Source organism: Cavia porcellus, unplaced genomic scaffold (assembly GCF_034190915.1).
Source record: "Cavia porcellus strain 051 isolate PalLab524CR breed Dunkin Hartley unplaced genomic scaffold, mCavPor4.1 scaffold_28, whole genome shotgun sequence".
Lineage (NCBI taxonomy): Eukaryota > Metazoa > Chordata > Mammalia > Rodentia > Caviidae > Cavia > Cavia porcellus.
The window spans coordinates 31,461,292-31,487,337 of NW_026947511.1; the positions used below are offsets into that span (position 1 = coordinate 31,461,292).

The 26,046-nt window shown below is 44.4% G+C and overlaps 1 protein-coding gene across 2 annotated transcripts; it reads left to right on the forward strand.

Moving 5' to 3' along the window:
- Positions 1–64: 64 nt before the first annotated feature.
- Sec24c (SEC24 homolog C, COPII coat complex component) lies at positions 65–26,029 on the forward strand. Of its 2 annotated transcripts, XM_005005333.4 has the most exons (24): positions 65–202; positions 2,850–3,049; positions 5,743–5,881; positions 14,149–14,324; positions 14,527–14,895; positions 15,283–15,419; positions 16,603–16,671; positions 17,932–18,043; positions 18,261–18,388; positions 19,433–19,571; positions 19,910–20,025; positions 20,196–20,320; positions 20,458–20,649; positions 21,211–21,304; positions 21,517–21,633; positions 21,972–22,142; positions 22,811–22,907; positions 22,996–23,141; positions 23,330–23,468; positions 23,612–23,730; positions 23,833–24,012; positions 24,204–24,395; positions 24,600–24,689; positions 24,832–26,029. In XM_005005333.4, the coding sequence occupies exons 2-24, from the start codon at positions 2,878–2,880 to the stop codon at positions 24,970–24,972; spliced, it is 3,360 nt and encodes a 1,119-aa protein (XP_005005390.1). In that variant the 5' UTR covers positions 65–202; positions 2,850–2,877; the 3' UTR covers positions 24,973–26,029. The 2 variants fall into 2 exon arrangements, with proteins under 2 accessions (XP_005005390.1, XP_003473844.1); XM_003473796.5 differs by lacking the exon at positions 16,603–16,671 and having other exon boundaries at positions 66–202.
- Positions 26,030–26,046: the final 17 nt, after the last annotated feature.

The following is a 26,046-nucleotide window of genomic DNA, read 5'->3' on the forward strand; positions in this document are numbered from 1 at the left end:
TGAAAAAAAGAGACCAGTAGCGCACGCGCAGCATCCGGGTTCTCGAATGCGTGCCTAATGTCGACGTGGCAGAAGGAGTGGCCGCGACTGGAGCCTGGAGGCTGAACTTCCGGGGGCGATGCCAAGGCTCCAGGTCGGAACCGGAAGTGGAGCCTGGGTGCCTAAGACGTAGGAACGAAGGCGAACCTGGATCTGGAGCCGGGTGAGGAGTGGCATCGGAGGTTGGGTGGTGGGTAGCAGTGTAGAGAAGAGGATGGGGTATTACTATCCAGATCGGAGTCCGGTTCTGGAAGGAAGAGAGGAGCCTGCGGGCAGGGCCCGAAAAAGAGACCCTCACTGCATCCACGACTGAGGATCAGTCCTAGTCTCTTCTTTCTGCTCACGGCGCAGGTTCCGGCTCCTGCTTCCTGCTCCGAGTCTCTCGAAGGGCGCAACACAACCGTTCTTTAATGCTCAATGGACTAGGTTTTTCTCTGACCATGGCCTGAGAAGCTGTCGTCTAGATCTTGATCCTGGGCACTCCCAGCCTCCAAAGCTCGACTACTTTCAGAGTTCTAGGAAGCTTGCCCCGCCCCCTTGGGTTGTCACTCTGAACTGTCCATCTAGAATGGAATCAAGAGGAGAGTATGATTCCAAGTTCTAGAGTGTGTTTGAGAGAATAATTTTCCGATGAAGAAACTCCTCTGACTTTAGAAAGAAGGGGAGGCAGATATCTGTCAAATTTAGAGTCAGTGACCCTGTGTAAGGTTTAGGATTTGGTGGGTTGGAGTTTAGAATGCTAGTCCAGGAGCAACTCAGATGTTCTGTAGTTAAGCTAGCCTTTCCTAGCCAAGAGGAGATCCTCATTGTTTTGTAGTAGCTCTTGTGAGGTCTTCTGCCTCTTCCTTCCTTTCTTTTTCTTTCTTTTTTTTTTTTTTTTCTGAGACACCATCTCACTATATGGTCCAGACTGGCCTAGAACTGGGCTTATATAGCCCAGGCTGGCCTTGAACTGTTGGCGATCCTCATGCTTCAGGGTATCTTGCCTGGCCCCTTCAGCTTAGGATAATTAGGATGATAAAGCTTTGTATAATAGATATGATCTCCTTTTTATGGAAGAACAAGAACTGAACCTCCTAAGGCTCTCTATCACTTATTGCCTGGGCAAGATTGTAGTGAGTTTGATGGTGCCCTACATTCATAATGATCATGTATTTATTTATTTCTCTTTTTGAAACACTGTCTCACTGTCTCACAGGCTGGCATTGAGCTCACTTTGTAGCCCAGGTTGGCCTCGAACTCGGTACAATCCTCCCTGAGCCTCTCAAGAGCAGAAACAATGGAGAAGTGCACTAGGATTTTAAAAGACACACAGTGCTCTCTTTGAGGGAAAAGATGAATGATTTTTCTCCATGAAGTCCTACCTGCCACTTACTTTCTAACTGCCTGTATAACTTATGTGAAGAAGATGTTTTGGCTTAACTCAAGTTTTAATCAGTTGCTTCGCTAAACTTTTTTGCATTTGGTAATTAATGTTTCAGTTCATATACTCTTATTATTTTGTGTTTTTGTGATGGAGGTTTGCTGGGACTCATGATCTGCCAAAACCTCTCAAATAGTTGGGATCACAGGCATGTACCACTACACTGGGCTGTCATACATTCTTTAGCAGAAAGGCTGAGATTGGAGTGGCTTTTGGGGATTGTTATGGTTCAGCCACAGATGTCATTTCTTAAACTGTTACTCTTAAAAAGTTGTCTTTTTTTTTATACTGAGAATTGAACTCACTACCTTACTGTGCCACTGAGATATATCCCTAACCCAAAAGTTTGTCTTTTGAAGGGGAGAGATTTTGCCAATTAAACCTCGACTTTTGCCTTGTGATTAAAAACAACTAGCATAGGCTGGGGATTTAGCTCAGCGGCATAAGCACCTGCCTTATGAGTTCAATACCGATTAAAAAAAAAAAAAAAACTAGCACAGTCAGGATTGGTGCTGGCACACACCTGCCCAGTGCTCAGGGGGATGAGCCAGGAGGATTGCTGTGAGTTCAAGGCCAGCCTGGGCTCCATAGTGAGTTCAAGACCAGCCTGAGATACACAGAGAGACTCTGTCTTGGGAAAAAAAGAAAAAACAGCACACTAGAGGATACTCATTGTTTATTGAAGGAATGGTTGAGTGAATGCTGGAGAGAATCAGTGGAAAATGGAGACATTCTTTCATTTATCTGTAACTTTGTGGTAATTCAGCAGCCATAAGATTCTTGGTAACTAGACACTAGAAATCATACCATTGTTGGGCTGGGGATTTAGCTCAGCGGCATAAGTACCTGCCTTGCAAGCAGGCAGTCATGAGTTCGATCCCCAGTACCGATAAAAAGGAAAAAGACAAAAAAAAAAAAAAAAAAAAATCATACCATTGGAAAGTGGAGGCTGCTGCTTCATTCTAGTGGGTCTGTATGAAGCTGAAATTTATACCCACTTGGCAGTGTCAAAGCCAAAGTGGAATTCACAGTAACAAAATCCTTTCTTTAAGGAAGCATAACTGGATACTGGTTGGGGCAGAAAGAGATCCAGTGGCAGTGTGGGAATGATTAAGCTGATCACTGCCTCATGAGGTCAATCCCTTTTTATCTCTACTTCTTAACTTGAGTAGTTGCTCTCTCTTCAGAAAACTTGTTTTGACTTGTCAGGCCTGGTGGAGCCTACCTATAATCATTGCACTCAAGAGGCTGAGGCAAGAAGATTGCTGTGTGTTCAAGGCCAGCTACCTGAGTTCAAGGCCAGCCTAATCTCCATAGCAAGAACCCTGTCCAAAAAAAAGGATAGTATGTGTTTTGACTAATTTCTCTCTTTTCTGTCATCTAATAGGTGAGACCAAGTTGGGGATGCTCTCATAATGAATGTCAACCAGTCAGCTCCACCTGTGCCGCCATTTGGGCAGCCGCAGCCCATTTACCCAGGGTATCATCAGTCCAATTACAGTGGGCAGCCAGGGTCTGCAGCACCTCCAGCTTCCTATGGAGCCTACAATGGTCCAGTGCCAGGCTATCAGCAAACACCCCCTCTTGGTATGTTTCCAAGTTTCTTTTTGTGCAAAGGCAGGAATCAGTAGTGGTCAGGTTGGATTGTTTTGCTCTAGCAAAGCAGCTTAGGGAGTTTAGTGGCTGGGATTGAAAAACATAAATCTGGCTTTCTGAAACTGCGAGGCCTGTCTATAGCCATTCCACTCTGAACATGCCCGATCTCTTCTGAAACCTTCCTTCCTTGTTTTATATGGGTGACTGGTTTCTGCCTTAAGCCATCTAGTGAGAGTACATTTTCCAGGTTCAGTGGGTGTCACTCTGTAGAGCCTCACTCGTTCCCATTGGTGAGAGCTAAATGGAAAGGTTATGATCTTAACTCCTCCAGAGCCTGTTGACCTAAAATCCCACCCAAATCAGTGTTTCTCTTTCTCTATCTTCATCTCTATCTCTGTCTCTATCTTCTCTGTTTATAACCATATCTTTACCTGTACCTCTCATTGCACTGATGACTCTGGAATGACTCTTGTCTATAAGTGATTCTGAGATGAAAAGTGTTTGTGCCTGATTTTTGGTACTTCTTATATCTTCTAATAGATATCTTATATCTGTCATTTCTTTTTCTTTGCTTAGTTTCCTCTGCTTTTTCTATGTTCTATAATGTCAGGGAAATGAGACCAATCTGGTTCTGTGTTAGGCTCAGTATTTAGTTTTTTTGAGGGGGAGTCTGCTGGAGATCTAACCCAGGACCCTCTCTATACCAAGCATGTGATCTACTGCTGAGCTGTACCTCCATCCACAGGTGTTTGGCTTTTATGTTAATTTTTAAAGAATAGCAGTTACTCTACAAATTACCCACAGGGCATTTCAGAAACTATTTATAATGGTACTGCTTTTATTAGCCATATGGTGTGCCAAATTTTTTCTTTTTTTTTTTTTTTTTTAACTTTTTATCGGTACCAGGGATCGAACTCACGATCGCCTGCTTGCAAGGCAGGTGCTTATGCCACTGAGCTAAATCCCCAGCCCTCTTTTTGTTTTTTTGAGACTATGCACTATGCACAGGCTGGCCTCGAACTCACTTTGTAATGCAAGCTGGCCTTGCATTTGCAGCAATCCTCCTGCCTCAGCCTCCTGAGTGCTGAGATTACAGGCATATGCCATCATGCCCAGCCTGTAATTTATTGTTGCTTTTGTTTGTTACTCAGGGCCTTGGCACTAAGCTACATCCTCAGACTGTGTTTAGTTATTATGTCACAGTCTTTTACCCAGGCTGGGATTGAAATTATGATCCTCTTGCCTCGGCCTCCCAGAATACTGGGATTACAAATGTGCACCACCATGCATGGCTTCTCTTTATACTTTTAAAGAGTAAATTCCGTGCTGCTGATGTCCACCCCTGTGTATTACTGACCCATCTTAGGTTAAAAAAAAAGGGCACTGGGGAAGCATAGATACGATTTGGAAAATGAATGAAGTATTGCCATTTTAATTATAGCTGTGAAAAAAAATCTTCGAGGGGCTGGGGATTTAGCTCAGCGGCATAAGCACCTGCCTTGCAAGCAGGGGGTCGTGAGTTCAATCCCCGGTACCCATAAAACAAAACAAACAAACAAACAAAAAAAAATCTGCGAGGTGGTAAAATTAAATTTTTTTTTTCTCTTTTTTTGCCGGTACCGGGGATCGAACTCAATGACCACCTGCTTGCAAGGCAGGTGCTTATGCCACTGAGCTAAATCCCCAGTCCTCTAAGGTGGTAAAATTACATCTTAGTTCTTTGGAAGCATCTTCCTTGGTTGGGATTTTGCCTGGACAGAGTCTGTGTCTGCTCTGTCTAGTTGATTTATCAAAATGGAGTTGGTTATTCTTTAGCTGGGTGTAGTGGTACACACCTATAATCCCACCACTCAGGGGGCTGAAGCAGAAGGATCACCATGAGTTCAAAGCCAGTGTGGGCTGTGTAATGAGTTCAAGGCCAGACTGAATTATAGAGGGAGACCGTGTCTAAAATAAATAAAATGAAATGAAATAAAATAAAATAAAGAGCTTTGTCACAGAGAGGAAAACCTGTCTGGTTCTTTCACGATTAGTGAGCAAATTCAGATTACTTGTCTTTTCCTATGCAGGTTCTGTAATATCTAATCTATAACAAAGACAGCTAAAGAAAAATTGAGCAGAGGTCAGTTTCAAAAGTGGCTTGCTAAGTAACTAATAACTTTCTTCCCACATGTGGGAAAGGTGGCTAAGATGAGTAAAAGTAGCCTTGGTGGCAGCTCCGATGCATAGAAAGGATGGTACTGGGGATTGAACTCATGACCTTATTCTTGCCAAGTAGGTGCTTCTGCCACTGAGCGAAATTCCTGGCCCCATGTCCTTGAACTCTTTATGTACCTCTTTATGTACCTGTCTTGAACTCAGCAATCCTCCTGCCTCAGCTTCCTGAATGTTGGGATTACAAGCATACAAGCCACTGTGCTTGGCTGAAACCCCCATATTCTTGTGGCTCTGGTTACAGCTTCTCCATAGTGTACTTGTTTAGGAGAGCGTAGGCTGGGTGTAAGGCATCTGTGTTCAGAGTGCCGCTGGAGCACGAGTTGCATGCTGATAGTGTACTGTTCACTGTGCAGCTGTGGTACTGGGTCAGCAAAGGTCTGAGATATTGATTCTTGCTTTGAATTCCTGGCTAAGGGAGGAGGATAAAGTTATTTCCTAATCACTTGCTTTGTGTCCTTTACCCTCAGGTGTGTCAAGAGCTCCACCCTCTTCAGGGGCACCCCCATCCTCGACAGCACAGGCACCTTGTGGCCAGGCTGCATATGGCCAGTTTGGCCAAGGTGATATACAGAATGGACCCAGCTCTTCCACCGTTCCCATGCAGAGGTGTGTATTTGGGTTAAGCTAAAATTAGTGAGTTCCTTGTAGATCCCTTTCTCTGTTCCTTATGCCTTATATTTTGTCATCTTTTTTTCCATGCCATAGATGCTGTTGATTATAGGTTACAGGTGTCCTGTGGGTTACTGACCCATTTTAGTACTTGAGCTCTTTTTCGTTGAACCTGAGTTCTGTTCTGTTCTTTTCCCCCTCTTTTGCAGAACCCCAGGTCCCCTGCATGGTAGGCAAGTACTCTACCATTGAACTAAATTCCTAGCCCCACTCAATTGATTAGTTTGTTTGATTGATTGATTGATTAGTTTTGTGGTACTGTGAATTGAAACCCAGGCTGTTGTACTAATCTCCATTCCCATTCTTGAGACAGCGTTTTGCTAAGTTGCTCATTTGTCCAAACTGGGTTTGTGCTTTTGAGTTTGAGATCCTCCTGCCTCATCCTTTCAGAGGATATGTGATGCCTGTGATCTGTGGTGTCATAGGTGTGGACTGCCATGATTGGCTAGTATCCATTTTTTTTTTTTTTGAGACAGAGTCTTGCTATGTAATTCAGGCTGCTCTAGACTCATTATTTAGCCCAGACTGGCCTTGAACTTGCAGTGGTCCTCCGGGCTCAACCTCCCAAGTTGCTGAGATTAAGGCATATACCACCACACTCAGCATTTTTTGTCTTGTTTTAGACATCTTTAATAATGGTTGCAGTCTGAGGTTTAAGGATGGAAGGAGGACAATCTCAGGATTAGTTATATCTCCTCCAGGAGCTTCTCCTTTTTCTGTAGAGTAGGTAGGCACTTAGTAGACTGATTGGTTATGTTTGTGCATGACCAGTTATAAAATGAAAAACACTCAAAAGAAAACCATGTAAGCGATGAAAACTTCATTGGTACATGACTTTTTTTTTTTTTTTTTTTTGGTGCTGGGAATCAAACTTACAACCTCGTGTTTGCCAAGCAAGCACTTATACCACTGAGCTAAACCCCCAGCCCAGTACATGACTTTTTAACCTCTGTTTACATGAAAATTCACCAACTAAAGGAAGTCATCTCTGATAGAAGGTTTTCTGTTTTCTGGTAATAAGTAAAGTACAAGTATGGACAGAAGATGTGATAATGAAAGATTCACTTTTGGGCTGGGGATATAGTTCAGTGACGTAAGTGTCTGCCTAGCAAGTTCATGGTCTTGATTCCTGATCCCCCCCACACACAATAAAGATCTTATGACACTAAGTGTCCAAATTATACGTTTTTAGTGTTGAATAGAAGCCTGAATAAGGTACGTGAGTGGGATACATGGAAGACAACAGACCGACAAAGTTTGGAGCTGTTTAAATAATGCCGATTGGGCTGGGGATTTAGCTCAGCAGCATAAGCACCTGCCTTGCAAGCAGGCAGTCATGAGTTCGATCCCTGGTACAAAAAAAAAAAAAAAAAGTGTAAATAGTGCTGATTAAGGAAAGCCTCTCTGAAGACCTCAGTGAAGAGATGAAGTGAGCCATGCAACAATCTGGGGGAAGAGTCTAATAGAAAGAAGAAATGAAGTCTAAAGGTCCTGAGGTAGAAATAAATTTGTTGGCTGTGAGGAGGAGCAAATTTAAGTGTGGGAGTTTGTGGTAGAGCTCAATGGTAAAGCTGTTGCCTCGCATCTGTGAGGCCCTGGGTTTGCTCCTTACTGCGGCAGAAACCAACCAGATGAACAAACAAAGACAATGAGGAAGAGCAGTAGTGTGGTGGCATATAAACCAGGAGAGTGTGGCGTCTGGAATAATCTGGGGAAAAAAATGGTTTCAAGTTCATAGTTAAGTGTTTAGAAAGTGAAATCCTCAAGTTCTAGAGACCAAGTAGAGACCAAAAGTCAGAGTGATAAGTTGACTCTGTGACTATCTGTGAGTTTGGTGGGAATTAAATTATTATCTTGAGAATACAAGATGGCCAGGTATGGTGGCAGGCACTGGTGATCCCTGCTACCAAGGAGGCTGAAGCAGGAGAATCATTTTAGCCAAAGAGTTCAAGACTAACCTGGGCAACATAGCAAGACCCTAGATTGATAGATGGGTAGGCAGATGGCTAGATGGAAGGAAGTGGGGGAAGGAAAGAAGAGAAAAGAAAAGTCAGAACAGGCCTAGGGACTTAAGTTTAAGCAGGTACTGGGGATAGAAGAAGTTCTTGGACTTTCCTGAGAAATGATTGGAATTCCTTCAGTGAACAGTTAGATTAGGAAAAAACCTGCACACCGGCTGAGGGCAGTGCTAAGGAGTTCTGTTTTTCTCTGGTTGACTGTTAGGAAGGAGTGGGGGGTGAGGTCTTGAGGCTACAAGTAGACGTGAGGGAACATTTTGGAGTCATAAAATGTTCTAAATTGGATTCGGTTTGATGACTGAAATTAAAAACCACACTGTGCATTTAAAGGGGTGATTTTAATGACATGGAAATTAATGTTCTCACTGTTTTTTAAGTTTGATCATGGGTACCTTCCAGAAGCAGATATGAAACAAATCACAATCCCTTAACTCAGGCCATGAGGGCTTCTCTGAGGAGGGAAACAATTGTTTTGATTCAGTAGAAACTTACTAGTGGACAGCAGATAGTAGGCCAATAACAGCATTAAAGGAAAATAGTTATCAGTTTACAACTGTAGCTTATTAAAAGGGCAAATTAAAGATATTTCAGATCAAAGAGTTGGTAATATACAAACTTGGTTAAAAAAACTACTACGAGAGAGACTTAAGATCAAAAGGAAAATGAGCCCAGAAAGAAGGATTTTAAAAAGAAAAACAGATACTGAAGTAGAAATAGAGCCAGGCATGATGGTGCATGCCTGTAATCCTTGCTAGTTGGGAGGATTGTGAGTTGGAGGCCAGCCTATGCAATTTAGTGAGATTCTGTCTCAAAATAAAATAAAAGGGGCCGTGGGTGTAGCTCAGTGGTATGGTATTTGCCTTTGCCTGGGTTTGAGCCTCAGCCATTTGCCTGTAAAAGAAGGAAGGGAGAGAAGAAGGAGGGAAGCAGGGAGGGATGGAGGAAAGGAAGGAAGGAAGGAAGGAAAGAGAAACACAGTATAGACCACCACTTTTTGGTAATGTCTCGCATTGAATGGATATACCACATTTTCTTTATCCATTCTGATTTTTTTCTGTTGTTAACTTTGAGACAAGATCTTGCTATGCAGTTCAGGCTGGGCCTGAATTAACTATGTAGGCCAGGCTGGCCTCCCAACTTGTAGCCATCCTCTTTCCTCAGCCTTCCGAGTGCTGGGAGTACAGGCATGCACCACCATTTCTGGCTCTATTCTGAATTTTAGCTTGATTTTACAATCAAGCACCCCCCGCCCCCCGCCTTCTTCAGTGCTGGGGATTGAATCCAGGAGCTTACACATGCCAGTGTTCTACCACTGAGGCCAACCCAGCATAGTTTTTTTGAGATGAACTTATGCTGATGAGAATAATTAGAAAGAGAGAATACCGAGGAGAAAGCATACTGGAAAGACAAGTTGCCAAAATGAAAAAGATATTTATAAATAAAATAGAATGGGAGAAATCATAGTGGAGTGCTTGCCTAGCACGCACCAGGCTCTGAGTTCAATCTCAACACCAAAAAAAAGTATCTGCAATATATAAAGAGCTCCTACTAATCACAGGACAGTCCAGGGGGAGGGAAAGGGGAAGTAAAAATAATTAGATGTTGTCTTAGTTACTTACCTTTCATTGCTGGGACAAAATACCCAGCACCCAAAATTAAAGAAGGAAAGGTGTGTGGAAGTTCAGTCCACAGTCTGCTGACTGTCTTTAATAGATGGTGCTGGAAAAACTGGCTGTACACTTACCAGAAGTTAACGCTGGACCCATATCTTTCACCATACATTAAGCTAAAATCAGAGTGGATTAAAGATCCTAATATTAAAATAAAAACATTAAGTCCACTGGAAGATAGAGTAGATAAAACTCTTGAAAACATGGGTGTAGGCAAAGACTTTATGAACAAAACCCCAATTGCACAGGAACTATTACAAAGAAAAACAACAAATGGGATCTCATCCTGTATGAAAAGCTTTTGCACAGCAAGACAATCCACCAACAAAGTGAAGAGACAACCCACAATGTGGGAGAAAATGTTTGCCAGCTGTATCTCAGGCAAAGGATTAATATGGAGTGCATATAAAGAACTCAAAAAAATCAGTCCTCCCAGATTTAAAGACTCAATCCAAAAATGGGCATCTGAGATGAATATATACTTCTCAGACGGAGAAATACAGACAGCAAATAAATATATGAAAAAATGTTCAACATCACTGGTCATTCGAGATATTTTTTAAAAAAACACTGAGATTTCACTTTACCGCAGAAAGAATGGCTAGTGTCAAGAAATTAAGCAATAACAAATGCTAGAGAGGATGTGGGAAAAAAGGAACCCTTCTCCACTGTTGGTAGGAGTGTAGACTGGTGCAGCCATTGTGGAAATCAGTGTTGAGATTCCTCAAAAAACTAGGACTAGAGATCTCATTTGACCCAGCTATTCCCTTTCTGGGTCTCTTCCCTCCAAAATTAAAAACATTATACCACAGTGATACACGTGTACCATGTTTATAGCAGCACAATTTATAATAAGTAGATCTTGAAAACAACCCAAATGCCCATCAGCTGAGGAATGGATAAAAATGATGTGGTGTTTTTATACATGGAGTACTACTTGGCCATAAAAAAGGATAAACTATGCAAGGTCATTAGTTTGATCCCTGGTACAAAAAAAAAGAAGGATAAATGTGAGACTTTTATAAGTAAATGGATGCAACTTGAGACCATACAGATAAGTGAAATAAATCATACACACTTGGGTAAAAACATAGTCTCACTAGTGTAAGAAGCTGAAAGGAACAAGATGTGTATATGTGTGTATATATGTGTATGTGTGTGTGTGTGTGTGTGTGTATAAAAAATAGTTAAGATAGTTATACTACTGCTCTCTCTGAATTCATTTGAAGGGAAAGATTTGTACTGCTATTGTTTGGATGGTTGAATGAAGATGTCTTGTGCTCCGGTTGAGTGATTTGGGGATGACAATGTGTAATTATGTACCATTTTTGTGCAACTGATATATTTTGAAATTTTTTTTCTCTTTGAAATAAAATGGATTTGAAAAAAAAAGTTAATCAGCGGGCTCCAAGGCAGGGTGGTATGGCAAAGGGGCAACAGTTAAGGTGGCAGAAGACAGCAAAGCAAGCAATGAAGGGAAACCAGGAGAGAAGCCTTTTCTCTCTTACCTTCTCAGCAGGGTAGGCCTCTGGGGGGTGTAACACTCACACCATCTGCCTGCCCTCTTGCACAGGCTGAGGATGTTTGCAAAGTAAGGACCCTGGCCCCTTGCTGAGTCACTTAAACTTCTTTCTCAAATTGACACAATGAACAACATCCTAGAGCATAACTGTTCCTTGTTACAACCCAGAATGTAGAAATACTGAGTTTCTTAGTTAAATTTCTAGACTTCTCAAGTTGACACAATGTATCAATCATAGCAAATGTGTTCTGTACTTGTGCCAACTCCCCATGATGGATGTAATCATTATGTACTGTTACTATAAACATGTAGTGATAGAAATCATTTAAAAAAGATAGTCCAGTTGAAAAATAATGAAGCTGGGCTGGGGATTTAGCTCAGTGGCATAAGCGCCTGCCTCATAAGTGTGTGGTTGTGAGTTTGATCCCTGGTACCGATAAAAATGAAAAAGACAAAAAAAAAAAGCAAAAGAAAAATAATGAAGCTGGGTGTGGGGACACAGATCTGTAATCCCAGCACTAGGGAGGCCAATATATATATGCGCACACACAAACAAAAACAGAAAGAAAAATGTATGCAGACCAGGCATGGCAGCACACTTGTAATCCCAGCACTTGGGAGGCTGAAACAAGAGTATTGCTGCAGGGGCTGGGGATTTAGCTCAGCGGCATAAGTGCCTGCCTTGCAAGCAGGCAGTCGTGAGTTCGATCCCTGGTACCGATAAAAAGGAAAAAGAGTATTGTTGCAAGTTGAGGCCAGCGTGGGCTACACGGTGAGTTTAAGGCCAGCCTGAACCACATAGTGAAACTGTTCAAAAAGACAAAAAAAGTAGGGCTGGGAATTTAGCTCAGCGGCATAAGCGCCTGCCTTGCAAACAGGCAGTTGTGAGTTCGATCCCCGGTACCGATTAAAAAGAAAAAGACACCCCCCCCCAAAAAAAAAGAATGTCAACAACAACAAAAAAGTATGTACCCCTCAGGAAAAGAAATATTTTATAAATATTTTAATACTAACTTTATTGGGACATCATCAGATTAATGCAAGTTACCTTTGGACTTGACAATTGCAAGAGGTGCTCACGGTGGTGGCCTTTAGCTTCCAGACATTTATTACTATGCAGAATTGCCTCTTCGATAATCTTCGTCATTGAGATTGCTGTACATGTGTTTTCTTTCTTTCTTTTTGTATCCAGGAATTGAACTCAGGACTGTAACTATATTTTCAATTTCTTCTCTAAGAGTGGGCAATGTAGTGGGTTTTCTGCAATACATGACATCTTCTAGGGTCCCCACAAGGGTAACAGCATCTGCTGAAAAAAAATCATACTATTTTTCCTGAAGTATATATACATTTTTTGGCAAACTATCTATGAATATTTATTTCATCCTAAGAATTTGAGGCTAGCAACATAACAACCTTGCTCAAAAATGGATGAATGAATGTTAACAGCAACATTATTTGTAAAACCAAAAATCAGGCTTTCCTGGCAGATGTGAGACACTGGCTCTAATCTCCCTATATCATAAGACATGTTTAGTAAGTAGAATAATGTTTATTGATGAAGGAGAAATGAACTGTAGCTAGAGGTGCTATCACAAGATAAGTTTCATAAACATTGTTGAACAGAGCCAGGGATTTAGCTCAGTGGCATAAGTGCCTGCTTGGCAAGCGCAAGGTCATGAGTTCAATCCCTGGTACCAATAAAAAAATAAAAATATACCACATAAGCATTGTTAAAGAAAAGATACAAAATCCAAAGAAATATATATTATCATTCTGTTTTTTTTTTTTTTTTTATTGGTACCGGGGATCAAACTCACAGCTGCACACTTGCAAGGCAGGCGCTTACGCCGCTGAGCTAAATCCCCAGCCCCATATTATCATTCTGTTTAAAAGGTTGAAAAACTGGAATGGATATGGTGATGTATGCCTCTAATCCTAGCACTTTGTGAGACTGAGGCAGGATGATCACTAGCCTGGGTAAGTTAGTGTCTTAGTGAGATCCTGTCTCGAAATAAAAATTATAAAAAGGGCTGGCATGTAGCTCAGTGGGGAGATCCATGGTTCAATACTCAGTCCATACACACGTGTTGCTAACACAAAGATGGAATGATTTTTAGTAAGTTAGGAGAGTGTACTCTGTTACCCCTGGGAAAAAAGAGAAGGTACAATGTGGGAGTTGTGTGTAGAGCCTTTGGATGCTAGTGTGTTCCATTTTTTTACTTGTTTGTTTCATCAGTGGTTGTATTGTGATTCATATATATTTTGTGCTTTTTTTTTCTGTTGATGTTATATATTTATTTTGTAGTTCAGCTTGGAATAAATATGGGTCAGCCTGTTACTTAGACTTTCATTGTTTAGCTTCCATTCTCCTCTGTGTCCCTCATTATTTTGCTATAGGAATAGGCTAAATAAAGAACTTAGAGATGTTTTTTAATTCATAGATAAAGTGATGGTTTACCATTATAAGAGCATGTAACAGAATGGCACTGGCTAGTTGATAGTATTATCCATATTAATGGATCAATACCGTGGAATGAAATTATTCTGACAAGGACTTCTGGAACATCTAGCATAGGCCTAATAGTACATTTAGTGCTATGGAAGACAAATGCAAAGCCCAACAAAGAGCTTAATGTTCACTAGTTAAAGCAAATACTTGGTGAAGAAAATCTTAGTTTATTGAATGAATACCAAAGTGTTTAACTGAAGAACTAATAGAAGCACACAAAGTATAAAGTACCTTATTTGACCTGAGAGTGCTTGCCATATGTTTGTAGAATAAATCTAGTGGAAAATGAAGACGTCACAAATACAGTGCAAATAATCAGAAATGTAATTGGCCCACAAATACATGAATCTGAAGCCATAAGAGAGCTCAGGGTGAAGTAAGATGCCAGACAACAATGTACTTTCCAATGTAATGTGACCTTGCTGACATCTTTGCAGGGCGGCCCAGCTGACCAGGCATTTCTGCTTTCATTCTCTTTCTAGGCTCCCTGGGTCTCAGCCATTTGGATCCCCATTGGCCCCTGCAGTCAGCCAGCCAGCTGCTGTGCTTCAGCCTTATGGCCCTCCCCCGACAAGTGCACAGGTGACCGCCCAGCTGGCTGGAATGCAGATCAGTGGTGCTATGGCCCCAGCCCCTCCCCCTTCAGGGCTGGGCTATGGTAAGTAGTGGTGACCATAGGAATATTCCTGTGCCCTTTTGAGAGACCTAAGGCTCTGTGGATACACCTGAATTGCTTTTATTTCCTGTACCTCTGAGCCTCAGAAGATGGGGCAGGCATACTTGCCCCCTCTTTTGTAGGAAGGGACTTGCTACAGGATGCAGAATGACTACTGACTCTACCTCCTCTACCTCCTCCTCAGGACCACCAACATCAATGGCCTCAGCCTCAGGAAGCTTCCCCAACTCTGGTCTATATGGCTCCTATCCTCAGGGCCAGGCACCTCCCGTTAGCCAGGCCCAAGGTCATCCTGGGATTCAGCCTCCCCAGCGGTCTGCACCCCCATTGGCCTCCAGCTTCACACCCCCAACTTCAGGGGGTCCTCGGATGCCTTCGATGACTGGTTCACTCCCACCTGGACAGGGTTTTGGGGGCCCCCCCATGAACCAGCCCAACCATGTGTCCTCACCTCCTCAAGCTCTGCCCCCAGGTACCCAGATGACTGGGCTCCAAGGACCACCACCACCTATGCACTCCCCCCAGCAGCCAGGTTATCAGCTGCAACAAAATGGTGAGTATTTCACAAGGTCAAGATGGATAGCTTGAGAGCATCATTCCTTGGTTGTGAGGTTTACAAGGCATTTTTTACTTGTTTTGGGCAGGAGATATCAGGATTCAAGCTCACAGCCTTGAGCTTATCTTATACAAGATGTTCTGTTTTTTCATAGAATACAGTTGACTTTATTTTTATTTTATATTTTTGGACCCGGGGATCAAACCCAGTACCTTGCACTGGCCAGGCAGGCATTTACACCACTGAACTAAATCCCTGGTCCCTCTTTTTTTTTGTCATAGTTCAGATAGTGGTTTCTGTGAATGACTTCACCAGGCACTAATGTACCTCATAATTCTATGTTTGTGGGATTTGGAATTAATAACGTGTGCCCTTGTCTCTCAGGTTCCTTTGGACCAGGCAGGGGCCCTCAGCCCAATTATGGAAGCCCCTACCCTGGAGCACCCACCTTTAGCAGTCAGCCTGGGCCTCCTCAGCCACTGCCTCCTAAGCGTCTGGACCCAGATGCCATCCCCAGTCCTGTAAGTAGTTACTTGTGTGGTCCTGAGAAAAGAGTTTGTGTCTGCTAGATAAACCAGTTGGCCTAGATGAGACGTTTATCTAGCATGCCCAAAAGATTTTTCTTATTCATTCATCTTGTAGGCCTAAAATCTCGAAGTGATTTTTGAGTCTTTGAACAATTTTCAGTTTCAGAATCTTTTTTCACTTTTGGGCAGTTTCATTCCACAGTGGCACAGAGAAGGAAGGGAAACTAAGAGAGAGAACAGCAATGTTAGTAGAGCTATGGGTGAAGACTGTGTTCCGTTGTTACTGACATCATGGCATGGTCGTCGCTGCCCTTCCTGGAAGTAGTGGCTGGGTTGTGTCCTCTTAGGCCTAGTAGTGCAGCATTCTTTGGCATTAGGTGTTCAGAGGAGGGCACCCTCACTGGTCTTCCTGCTCCTACTTGGACAGTCCTAGAGGAGGAAGTCCCCAGTACTTTTGGTTGGTAGCTCTGCAGTGTGAATAGGAAGAATGAACTACAGTGAGAGAGAGTGTGTAAAGATCCATGGGCACAGGGAAGCTGCTCCTCCAAGGAAGAGGGTGAACCTCACTCAGCTTCAGGCCCTCCTCAGCAGGCTCAGGATAGAGGCTGGGACTGTACTATACTCCTGTGTAGGGGCCACTTTATAGTCCTGCCTGTAATGTTGCTATGTCAGTTACCCACCATGCTTAGCCATTGCCATATTTCATTCCGTTCTCTTCCCTCTTCCTTTGGGAACCCACCATGGTGAGGGAGCCTGTTGGCTAAGGGTGAACCTGTGAGGATTGAGCAGCTTCTCCTTTCTTTCACCACCTTTACAGTAGGGGGAGTTTGGTTGGGTGTGATGGAGACTTCTTCCCATAAAAGAAGAGATTTTTAGATGGGAGGTTTGGTTTTTGGAGGGAACATTCCTCTTCGTACGGGCTCTCCCATTTAGCCTCTCCTACAAAGCCCTGCTTGCCTCCTGTTTGCTCCCACTCCTCATCTTGCTACTTCACATTCTGAGCCACTGAGGTTTGGAGTTTCAGATGTAAAGAGGGCCTGATTTCAGAAAGGATCTGAGCTGGGCTCCAGCTGTTCATGTCTAATTCATCAGGGTTGAGAGAAGTAACATCTACCTCTTGTTCTTTTGTCTCCTTCCTGATATCCCCCTGCTGCCTTTAAAATTAAAACACTAAAAGCAACTCAATGAGCTGCCTCCTCAGCAGAAAACCAGGCACAGAATAGACCCTGATGCCATTCCTAGTCCCGTAAGTGCAGGGGGTGGGTGTGTCTGTGCGTGTCATCCCTGTGTTAGTGCCATTGATGCATGCCTCTGACCACATCTCCACCTCATCCACCATGTCCATCCTTCTTCATTCTCCTCCCTTAGCCCTTCTAGATCTCTTTTCTAAGCTGAAGGATATGCATGCTTCAAGTCACCATGGAATGAAGAGGTAGCAAGCAGTTAGCAGTGCCTTGAGTATGGGGTGGTAGAGGGTCAGGCTCCTAGGGCGTGGCCAGGCGGCATGTGCATTTGAGTTTTAGTCTTGCTGGCTCCTCCAGGAACCTGCCTCTGTTATATGATGGAACAGGACAAAGTCAAGCAGTAGCTCTTTTTCCCTTTGGGTTTAATTTATCTACAGCCTGTTGTAGAGAAACATTTGTGTAGGTGGCTACTAACATACAGGTTCCTGATATCCCAAACTGGCATTTCTCACAGAGGGATTGCTGGTTTGGGCCACTTCCTTATCAGGAGAGTCTGATATGTTTCTAAGCTTCAACCCTTTTTGCTGCTGGTTACAGTTATTTGGCCTTTACTTTTTTGGTTTTATAAAACTCATCTTGAAGTAACTGACCAAAAGTCACCAGCCTGCACAAAGGTTTGATCACCAGCTTTGCATATCCTTTTTTCTTTTTTTCCTAATTTTCACTGTATCTGTCAAATGTGGGGCTGAGGATTGGGCTATGAGAATTGGACACTTAACTTCTATTTATGCACATTGATGCTTACCTCAAAGGAAGGCAGCATCTGCTTCCTTGTCTTACCTGATCGTTTCTGGCTGTTTAATTCTCTTCTTACCCTGTCCCTTGTTAATTTCATTGAGTGTAGAGTCATTCCAGGTAGATGCATTTTTACGTGGTTACTGTTTGCTTTCCTGCCCTGACTCAGTATGGCTTGGGGAGAGGAGGTGGGAAGGCCCCATGGGGGAAAGATATGGACTCTAAACTTGTGTAATGGTCTGGGATCAGAGTTGGAGCTTTCCAGGCGTGGGAGGAGTGAGATGGTGCTCATTTTTGACTGGGGATTAGGGAACAGTTCATCAGGAAGCCATTCTCAGTGTGGCTTGTCCAGCATCCTGCTGCTGGCTATAGTGTGGAAGGAGTGCAGGCCTTACGTGTGAGATATTCTTTGGCAAATTGTAAAGTTTCTGTGCTGCTGCAGCTCTAGCCTTTCTTTTTCTTAGTACTGTGGGACCTAGCACGTCTTTTTCTTCTATCATCTCATTCATCCGACTTCTTCCCTGCAGATTCAGGTCATCGAAGATGACAGGAACAACCGGGGTTCAGAGCCATTTGTTACTGGTGTACGGGGCCAGGTGCCACCCCTAGTCACCACCAACTTCCTGGTGAAAGACCAAGGTGAGAAGGGTATATATCCTCCCTAAAAGGCTTTTGCTCCAAGGTTATCTTTCTGGTTGGATGTTTTTGGCAGTCTTTAACCAGAGACCAGTCCTTATGTGGGGAAAGATGGCATCAACTCAAGCACATGTGGAGGTGATGGAGTAGCTCTCAGATGGAAGACTGGTATCTGCAGGAATTCTGTGATCTGACCTAGGACTTTCACCTCTTCCTTCAGGGAATGCAAGTCCCCGATACATCCGATGCACATCCTATAATATTCCTTGCACATCTGACATGGCTAAGCAGGCTCAGGTGCCCCTGGCAGCTGTCATCAAGCCCCTGGCAATGCTGCCCCCCGAGGAGGTAAGTCAAGGAAGGGGCTAAAATATAATGGACAGGGGGTGGGGTGGGAGTCAGGATGCTTCCTGTATGTGATCCTAATTGGCCTGATGGAAGACATCTTGACTAGGCAGGACAGGATGGCATCTTCAGTAGCTTCCTTCCCAGGGTCTGTGGCTGAAGGAATAGTAGAGATGACAGCAAAAACCCAACAAATTGCAGTGTGGGACCAGGGTTCATAGGATGAGCTGGGGAAGACAGCTGGAGATAAGAACATCTCATTGCATGATCATCTCTATGAGATAAGCATTCTGTTTTTTTCTTTACTTCAATAGGTTAGGGATGTTAGGACAGCGTAAAGAGAAAAGGTATATTAGGATCCAATACTGCATCCCTTACCTGGTTTAGAGCTGATCTGTCACTCCAGTCCCTGAAACCAGTGTGGAAAAAAGAATAGGGCAGCTCTTTTTCAGGCCTTGATAGCTTACTGTCATGTTCATGCCTCACTGATATAAATTCAAATGGAGTTCTCTTGACCTGGAAGCTCAAGGCACTGTTTATATTCTGCTTCTGTCCATCCCTTTCTGTGTTTTTCTTTTTTCTTTCTGGATCCCAGTGGGGATGCCTGGATGCTATCTCTTACATAAAGTGACATCTACCTGGATCAATTATTCGGTGACACAGAATTCTATGGGTGAGGGAGAGAAGTATCAGGGGAGGAAGCAGAGGTCAAGATCCCTTGGGCAGGAGTAAAAGGGATTGAAATTAAGGCCAGGAACAAAAATCGTGTGTAATCTCTGGCTTCCCCTTTGTACACCCATAACATTCCCTGGCTTGCTATGGCAAATCTCACAGCCCCTCTTCTCTTCTGGGAAGAAATGCAGTCTGGGAAGAGAGTAAAAAGAGAGAGAATGGTGGAATGTAGACTGTTTTAGACACTTTCCTGTGATCATTACCCTCATCCTGTGTCCTCATCCTTTTCCAACCTGTTCCTTCCAGGAGCACGTGCCAGTTTTCCTTCCAGGTTGTCCTTTTGCTCCATCTGAGCCTCTCCCCTTTGCTCCTTAGGCTTCACCATATGTCGTAGACCATGGTGAATCTGGCCCCTTACGCTGCAATCGCTGCAAAGCATACATGTGCCCTTTCATGCAGTTCATCGAGGGAGGAAGGCGCTTTCAGTGCTGCTTTTGCAGCTGCATCAATGACGGTATGTCTATGGAAGCTAGTATTTGGGGAGGAAAAGGTCCTCATGGCATCTTTGCGTTTTTTTTTTTTTTTTTTTTTTTTTTTGTCTTTTTCGTTTTTATCGGTACCAGGGATCGAACTTACGACTGCCTGCTTGCAAGGCAGGCGCTTATGCCGCTGAGCTAAATCCCCAGCCCCCCTCATGACATCTTGATTATTCTCCTTTTTAGTTAGATGAGGGTCCATTTTTCAGGAGCTGGAAACAGGGTACATGTGAGAATGCGAGGTAGCTCAGCTAGGGCCAGATGTACTAAGATTGGGCCTGGACCCTTTGAATAACATTCTGCATATTCCCTGCAGTTCCCCCCCAGTATTTCCAACATCTGGATCACACCGGCAGACGTGTGGATGCTCATGACCGTCCCGAGCTATCTTTGGGCTCTTATGAATTCTTGGCCACTGTAGATTACTGCAAGGTGAGGGAAGGTAGAAGGAGAAGAGCTGTGGGTGGAAAATAATGAAACAGCTAAGGATAGCTGTTATCATTCCTCTTATCTCTTCCTGGTTTTTTTTGATGCTGGCTACTTTCTGGTCAGTTGACCTGCTCAACTGGCCTCTTTCCTCCCAACATTTCCTTCTTCTGCAGAACAATAAGTTCCCCAGCCCTCCTGCCTTCATCTTCATGATTGATGTCTCATACAATGCCATCAGAACTGGCCTCGTTAGGCTCCTCTGTGAGGAGCTTAAGTCACTGTTGGACTACCTGCCCAGGTAAGAGTTGTGAAGCTGAGGTGATTCCTTTGGCTGATGTTGGGGTGTCTGGGTTGATGGCATCAGCAGAGCCCAATGTCCTGAAGTTGTGATTGGTGGATAAGGTGGTAAATCTAAATAACTGTCACCTTTTACAGGGAAGGTGGGGCAGAAGAATCAGCAATCAATGTTGGCTTTGTCACCTACAATAAGGTGCTCCACTTCTACAATGTGAAGAGCTCATTGGCCCAGCCACAGATGATGGTTGTATCCGATGTGGCTGATATGTTTGTGCCACTGCTAGATGGCTTCCTGGTCAATGTCAATGAGTCTCGGGCAGTCATCACCAGGTAAGCCAGATCATGAGGGTAAGGGGAGTAGAGAGAGTACAATCATAGAAGGGCAGGGAGCCAGGCAAGGTAGCACATTCCTGTATTCCCAGGTATCTGGGGAGCTAGGCAAGAAGATTTATAAGTTTATAAGTCCAGCCTGGGTAACTTAGTGAGGCTCTGCTTCAAAATAAAAAAAAGGGCTAGGGATGTAGCTTGGTAGTACTTACCTAGCATGGCGGATCCTAGGTTCATTCCTTAGCACTGCAAAAAATAAGAAGCAAACTGAAACCAAAAAATGGTCAGAAGAGGCTGAGACAGGCAGATCACTGCAAATTCAAGGGCAGCCTCTGCTACATAGTGAGTTGAAGGCCAATATGAACTCATAGTGAGACCCTATCTTAAAAAAAAAAAGAAAAAAAAAAAGGCCAGGTAGTTGAACAGAGGAGTTTGTAGTGAAGAAGGGGCTGTAGCTTAGGAGTTTTAATAGTCTGGGCACCAGGTAACTCTTAGGGAAATTGAGAAAGAGGCAGAGGAATCTGGGTACTAATTTGGGTTATCTTCTGTCACCTGTCTCTTCAGCCTCCTGGATCAGATTCCAGAAATATTTGCAGACACAAGGGAAACAGAGACAGTGTTTGCACCGGTTATCCAGGCTGGGATGGAGGCCCTGAAGGTAAGGCCGGAGTCCCAGACAACTTCCTGTCTTGGTTTCCTCTGACCATCTTTGGACCCCTGGAATGCTGTATTCATTTTCTTCAGTGATTGATGCTGCCCAGTAAGTCAGCTTGTCTGACACTTGGTACTGAAGTGAAGAGGGAAGGGATGAATAAATAATGATGGGTGAACAAAGGAAAGAATGAACAAGTACGCTGTCTTCTTTCCTAGGCTGCCGAGTGTGCAGGGAAGCTGTTTGTGTTCCACACGTCCTTACCTATTGCAGAGGCCCCAGGGAAGCTGAAGAACAGAGATGACAGGAAGCTGATCAACACAGACAAAGAGAAGGTGTGGGAATGGAAGGAGGAGGGAGGCCTTTCCATTACAGAAGGTGATGACACTTCCCAGTATCCACTTGTAACTTTCTTAAGGGACTGTATTCATATGTCACATCTGTGACTTTAGCCTGCTGCTCTTTTCCCACATTATCTATCCCATTTTGACTTAAAGCCTGTGATGGACTTTTTCTTAAAGAGCACTTTTTACTACTGTTATAAACTCCTGTTTATAACTACTACTGTTAGATCTGAAGTCTTAGAAGTATTTGAGTATCCCATATTACATTATCACATACATAGTTTTGAAAGAGGGCAGAGCTGTTTGAATATTTCTTCTGCTCCCCCCAGACTCTGTTCCAGCCTCAGACGAGTGTGTATCAGACTCTGGCCAAAGAGTGTGTGGCCCAAGGCTGTTGTGTAGACCTCTTCCTCTTCCCTAACCAGTATGTGGATGTGGCCACACTCTCAGTTGTGCCCCAACTCACTGGTGGCTCCATCTACAAATATGCCTGCTTTCAGGTACAGTGTGGGATTCTGGTTGGCAGGTGGCAGCAGGGCTGGGAGTGCTTCCATGGGGAGAGGCTGCTTAGCTGCTGACTCATGAGTAAGAATTTTGTTGCTAGTACACAGTGACTCATGCCCTTAATCCAAGCCACTTGGGAGGCCGAACCAGAATGATCACAGATTTGAGGCCAGCCTGGGCAATTTAATGAGACCCAGTCTCAAAATAAAATTTAAAAAGGATTAGAAGTGTAGCTCAGTGGTCAAGTGCTTGCCTAGAATGCACCAAGACCATGGTTTCTATCCCTATGACCACAATTAAAAAAAAAAGAATTGTGCTGGAGGAGTGTAAAGTGAACCCTAAGAATGGTGTGGCAGTTAAGACTGGATCTTGGAAACAGCCTGGCCCTACCATTTGCTGGCTCTCTGACATAGAATAAATTACTTACTTCTTCCTTTGTTCTTTCATCTGTAAAATGGGGTTTTAATACTTACTAAGATTTGTGTACAGAATTAATTATATGTAAAGCATTCTGTATGGCAACTGGCATGTACCTGGATGCTTAAAAGCTGTCACTGTCATCATCATTCATCCCTCCTAATGATTAAATAGGCTTATGGAGCGAAGAGGGCAGGGAGACTGACTGCAGAGTGAGCTCTGTGCTCAGTGATGTGACTCTGGGCAGGTGGAGAATGACCAGGAAAGGTTCCTGAGTGACCTTCGTCGTGATGTACAGAAGGTTGTTGGCTTTGATGCTGTGATGAGGGTTCGCACAAGCACTGGTAAGTCTGGTTAAAGAGCAGGTGACAGCAAATCTGAGAGGGAGGCACATGGCACCTGTCATGCCTGACCCTGTCCCTGTTGCCTCAGGTATCCGTGCTGTAGATTTTTTTGGCGCTTTCTACATGAGCAATACGACAGATGTGGAGCTGGCTGGGCTGGATGCGAACAAGACAGTGACTGTGGAGTTCAAGCATGATGATCGGCTTAACGAAGAGAGTGGAGCCCTCCTGCAGGTGGCAGGCGGGAGGAGGCAGGGGCTGGCGAGGAAGTGCTGGGAAATAGATAAGCGGGTAGAAAGGACTGGAAGAAGAGCTGGGGGAGGAGTGGCTCATGCTTTTCTTTGGGTTTAATACAGCAAAGGGGCAGCTTCTGAGAATTTTTGTGAGGGAGGGGTGTGAGCTCCTCCTTTCTCCTTCCCTAGTGTGCCCTGCTTTATACCAGCTGTGCAGGGCAGCGTCGGCTCCGCATACACAACCTGGCCCTGAACTGCTGCACCCAGCTAGCTGATCTGTATCGGAACTGTGAGACTGATACGCTCATCAACTATATGGCCAAGTTTGGTGAGAGTGGAGGCAGGGCAGGGTGGGCTTGGGGCTGAGATGGTCCAGATTGGTGAGCGATTCAGCATTCCCGGGTAGTGTGATGCTGGGAACACACATGTGATGGGTGGCTGACAGTAGTGCTACCTCCCTTCCTCATCCAGCATACCGGGGTATCCTGAACAGCCCCGTGAAGACTGTGCGTGACACTCTCATCACCCAGTGTGCCCAGATTCTGGCATGTTACAGAAAGAACTGTGCCAGCCCCTCTTCTGCAGGACAGGTAGGGGCAAGTATGCTAGTGGAGGGATTAGGGGGATGGACAATGTTTTGCATATGGGAGAATTTCTCATGTTCATTGACTTTATTTTGATAAAACCACTAGTTGATCCTTCCTGAGTGCATGAAGCTACTTCCAGTTTACCTGAACTGTGTATTGAAGAGTGATGTCCTACACCCTGGAGCTGAAGTCACTACTGACGACCGCGCCTATGCTCGACAGCTGGTTACCTCTATGGATGTGGCTGAGACCAATGTCTTCTTCTACCCTCGGCTTCTACCACTGGTGCGACTGAAAGTTAGAATCGGAGACACTGCTTTGAGAAAAGAACTTCTATGTTTTATTTCATTTCACACACAGAGACCACTGAACTGGTGTCTGGGAACTTACTTACCTTCTAAGTTCTGTGTATATGTGGAAGGGAGCAGGTCTGTCTATGGCTCTTGGTGACCTTTTGCCTCTTTGCTTTTGTCTAGACAAAGTCTCCTATTGAGAGTACCACTGAACCACCAGCAGTTCGAGCATCTGAAGAGCGTCTAAGCAATGGCGATATATATTTACTGGAGAATGGGCTCAACCTCTTTGTCTGGGTGGGAGCAAGTGTCCAACAAGGTGTCGTCCAGAGCCTTTTCAATGTTGCCTCCTTCAGTCAGATCACCAGTGGCTTGGTGAGGGCTGGGAGTCAAGGGTGTGGAATAGTTTGTGATGTGAGCAGGAACCCTTTATGTATCCGGCAGTCCAGTACAGTACTTGTGAGGTGGAGGGGAGGGTGCTCTCATTGTTCCAGGTTTGTTTCTGGTAATGTGTAACTCTGTGCTGCCCCTTAACTGAACTCAGAGTACTTTAAGGATGAATGAATTTTTGTATTTCAGAGTGTCTTGCCAGTTCTGGATAATCCACTGTCCAAGAAGGTTCGAGGTCTCATTGATAGCTTAAGGGCACAGAGGTCACGGTACATGAAGGTAACACTGATCAGAACACTGTTCTTACCTTTTAAACTCTCACTTGGGAGGTGGGTGGGGAGTGAATGAGTGAGGAGGTCATGGGATTCTGGGTGTGCTGTTTCCTTTGGCCCTGTCTTACCACTACACATTCTGGTCATAGCTTATCGTGGTGAAACAGGAAGACAAGATGGAGATGATGTTCAAGAACTTCCTGGTGGAAGACAATAGCCTGAGTGGGGGAGAATCCTATGTGGACTTTCTCTGTCATATGCACAAGGAGATTCGGCAGCTACTGAGCTAAAGCAAGTGGGTAAATGGCACAGGGTCCTAGGCCAGCTTCCAGGAAGCACCCCAGGATGGCAGAGAAATTGGGACAGTTCCATATCTTATAAGTCATTGTAAGCTGACTTCAGTCTCTTTGGGGGGAGGGGGAGATATAAGGAGACACCTTCTTTCTGGGCTCAAGTATCCTACCACTGTCATGTCCTGCTGATGGAAGGTGCCCCATCCCTCACTCTGCCCTCCTTTTCCTGCTAATCCTGTCGTAATGAATGTAGTTTCTCAGTTCACTGTATGATTTGGTGTTGGGGGTTTGGAGGCACCCAGACTCTGGCAATGTGTCCTTTTGGACCAACCTCCGAAAGGAGAAGCAGGCAGAGGCAAGGAGGAGTATGGGATCCCAGGCTTACTACAGGGGGTGGCTAATTCAGCTCAGTGTCATCAACAACTTCCTATATTAGGGATAAAATATCCAGGTGCAAAAGAGCTGGTATATAAATGATCGGTGGTGGAGAGAAAAGTGGTCCTTCTGGGCCAGGGGGTCAGCAGACACATTAGTTACGTGGAGGGTGGTTAGTAAGCGTTCACTCTGCTCCCACTGCGTGTGCTGTCCCCTGCAATGATTGCTGATCACTTCGTGGGTAGAGGCACATCTTAACACACTTGGGAGAGGTCCCAGCCTCCTTTCCAGCTGGAGAGGCCCCGACACTGGATGGTTCTGTAGGGAGCCTGATCATCAACTTGCAATACCTCACAGAGCCAGCCCACATCCACCTAGCTCCCACTGGAAACACCACTTCTCCAAGCTGGGGTTGCTGGAGAGAGGCAGAAGCAGTTGGAGCCCTGTCCTCTCCTTCTGAAACACCACTTGGGCATTGGTATGGACTGAATGGCTGACAAGTTACTTTCCAACCCAACTGTGTGGGGCAGGACAAGGGCTAGGATGGACGGCGGCCAGGCTTGCCTGCTCCCAGCCTAGGTTGCCCCTGCTCTGGACCTCTCATTTCTCTTCATTGGTTTATTTTTCAATGCATCTTTAATTTGTAAAGAAATAAAATAAAAATAAATTGTAACCTGTAGCTTTGTCTTACTCTGG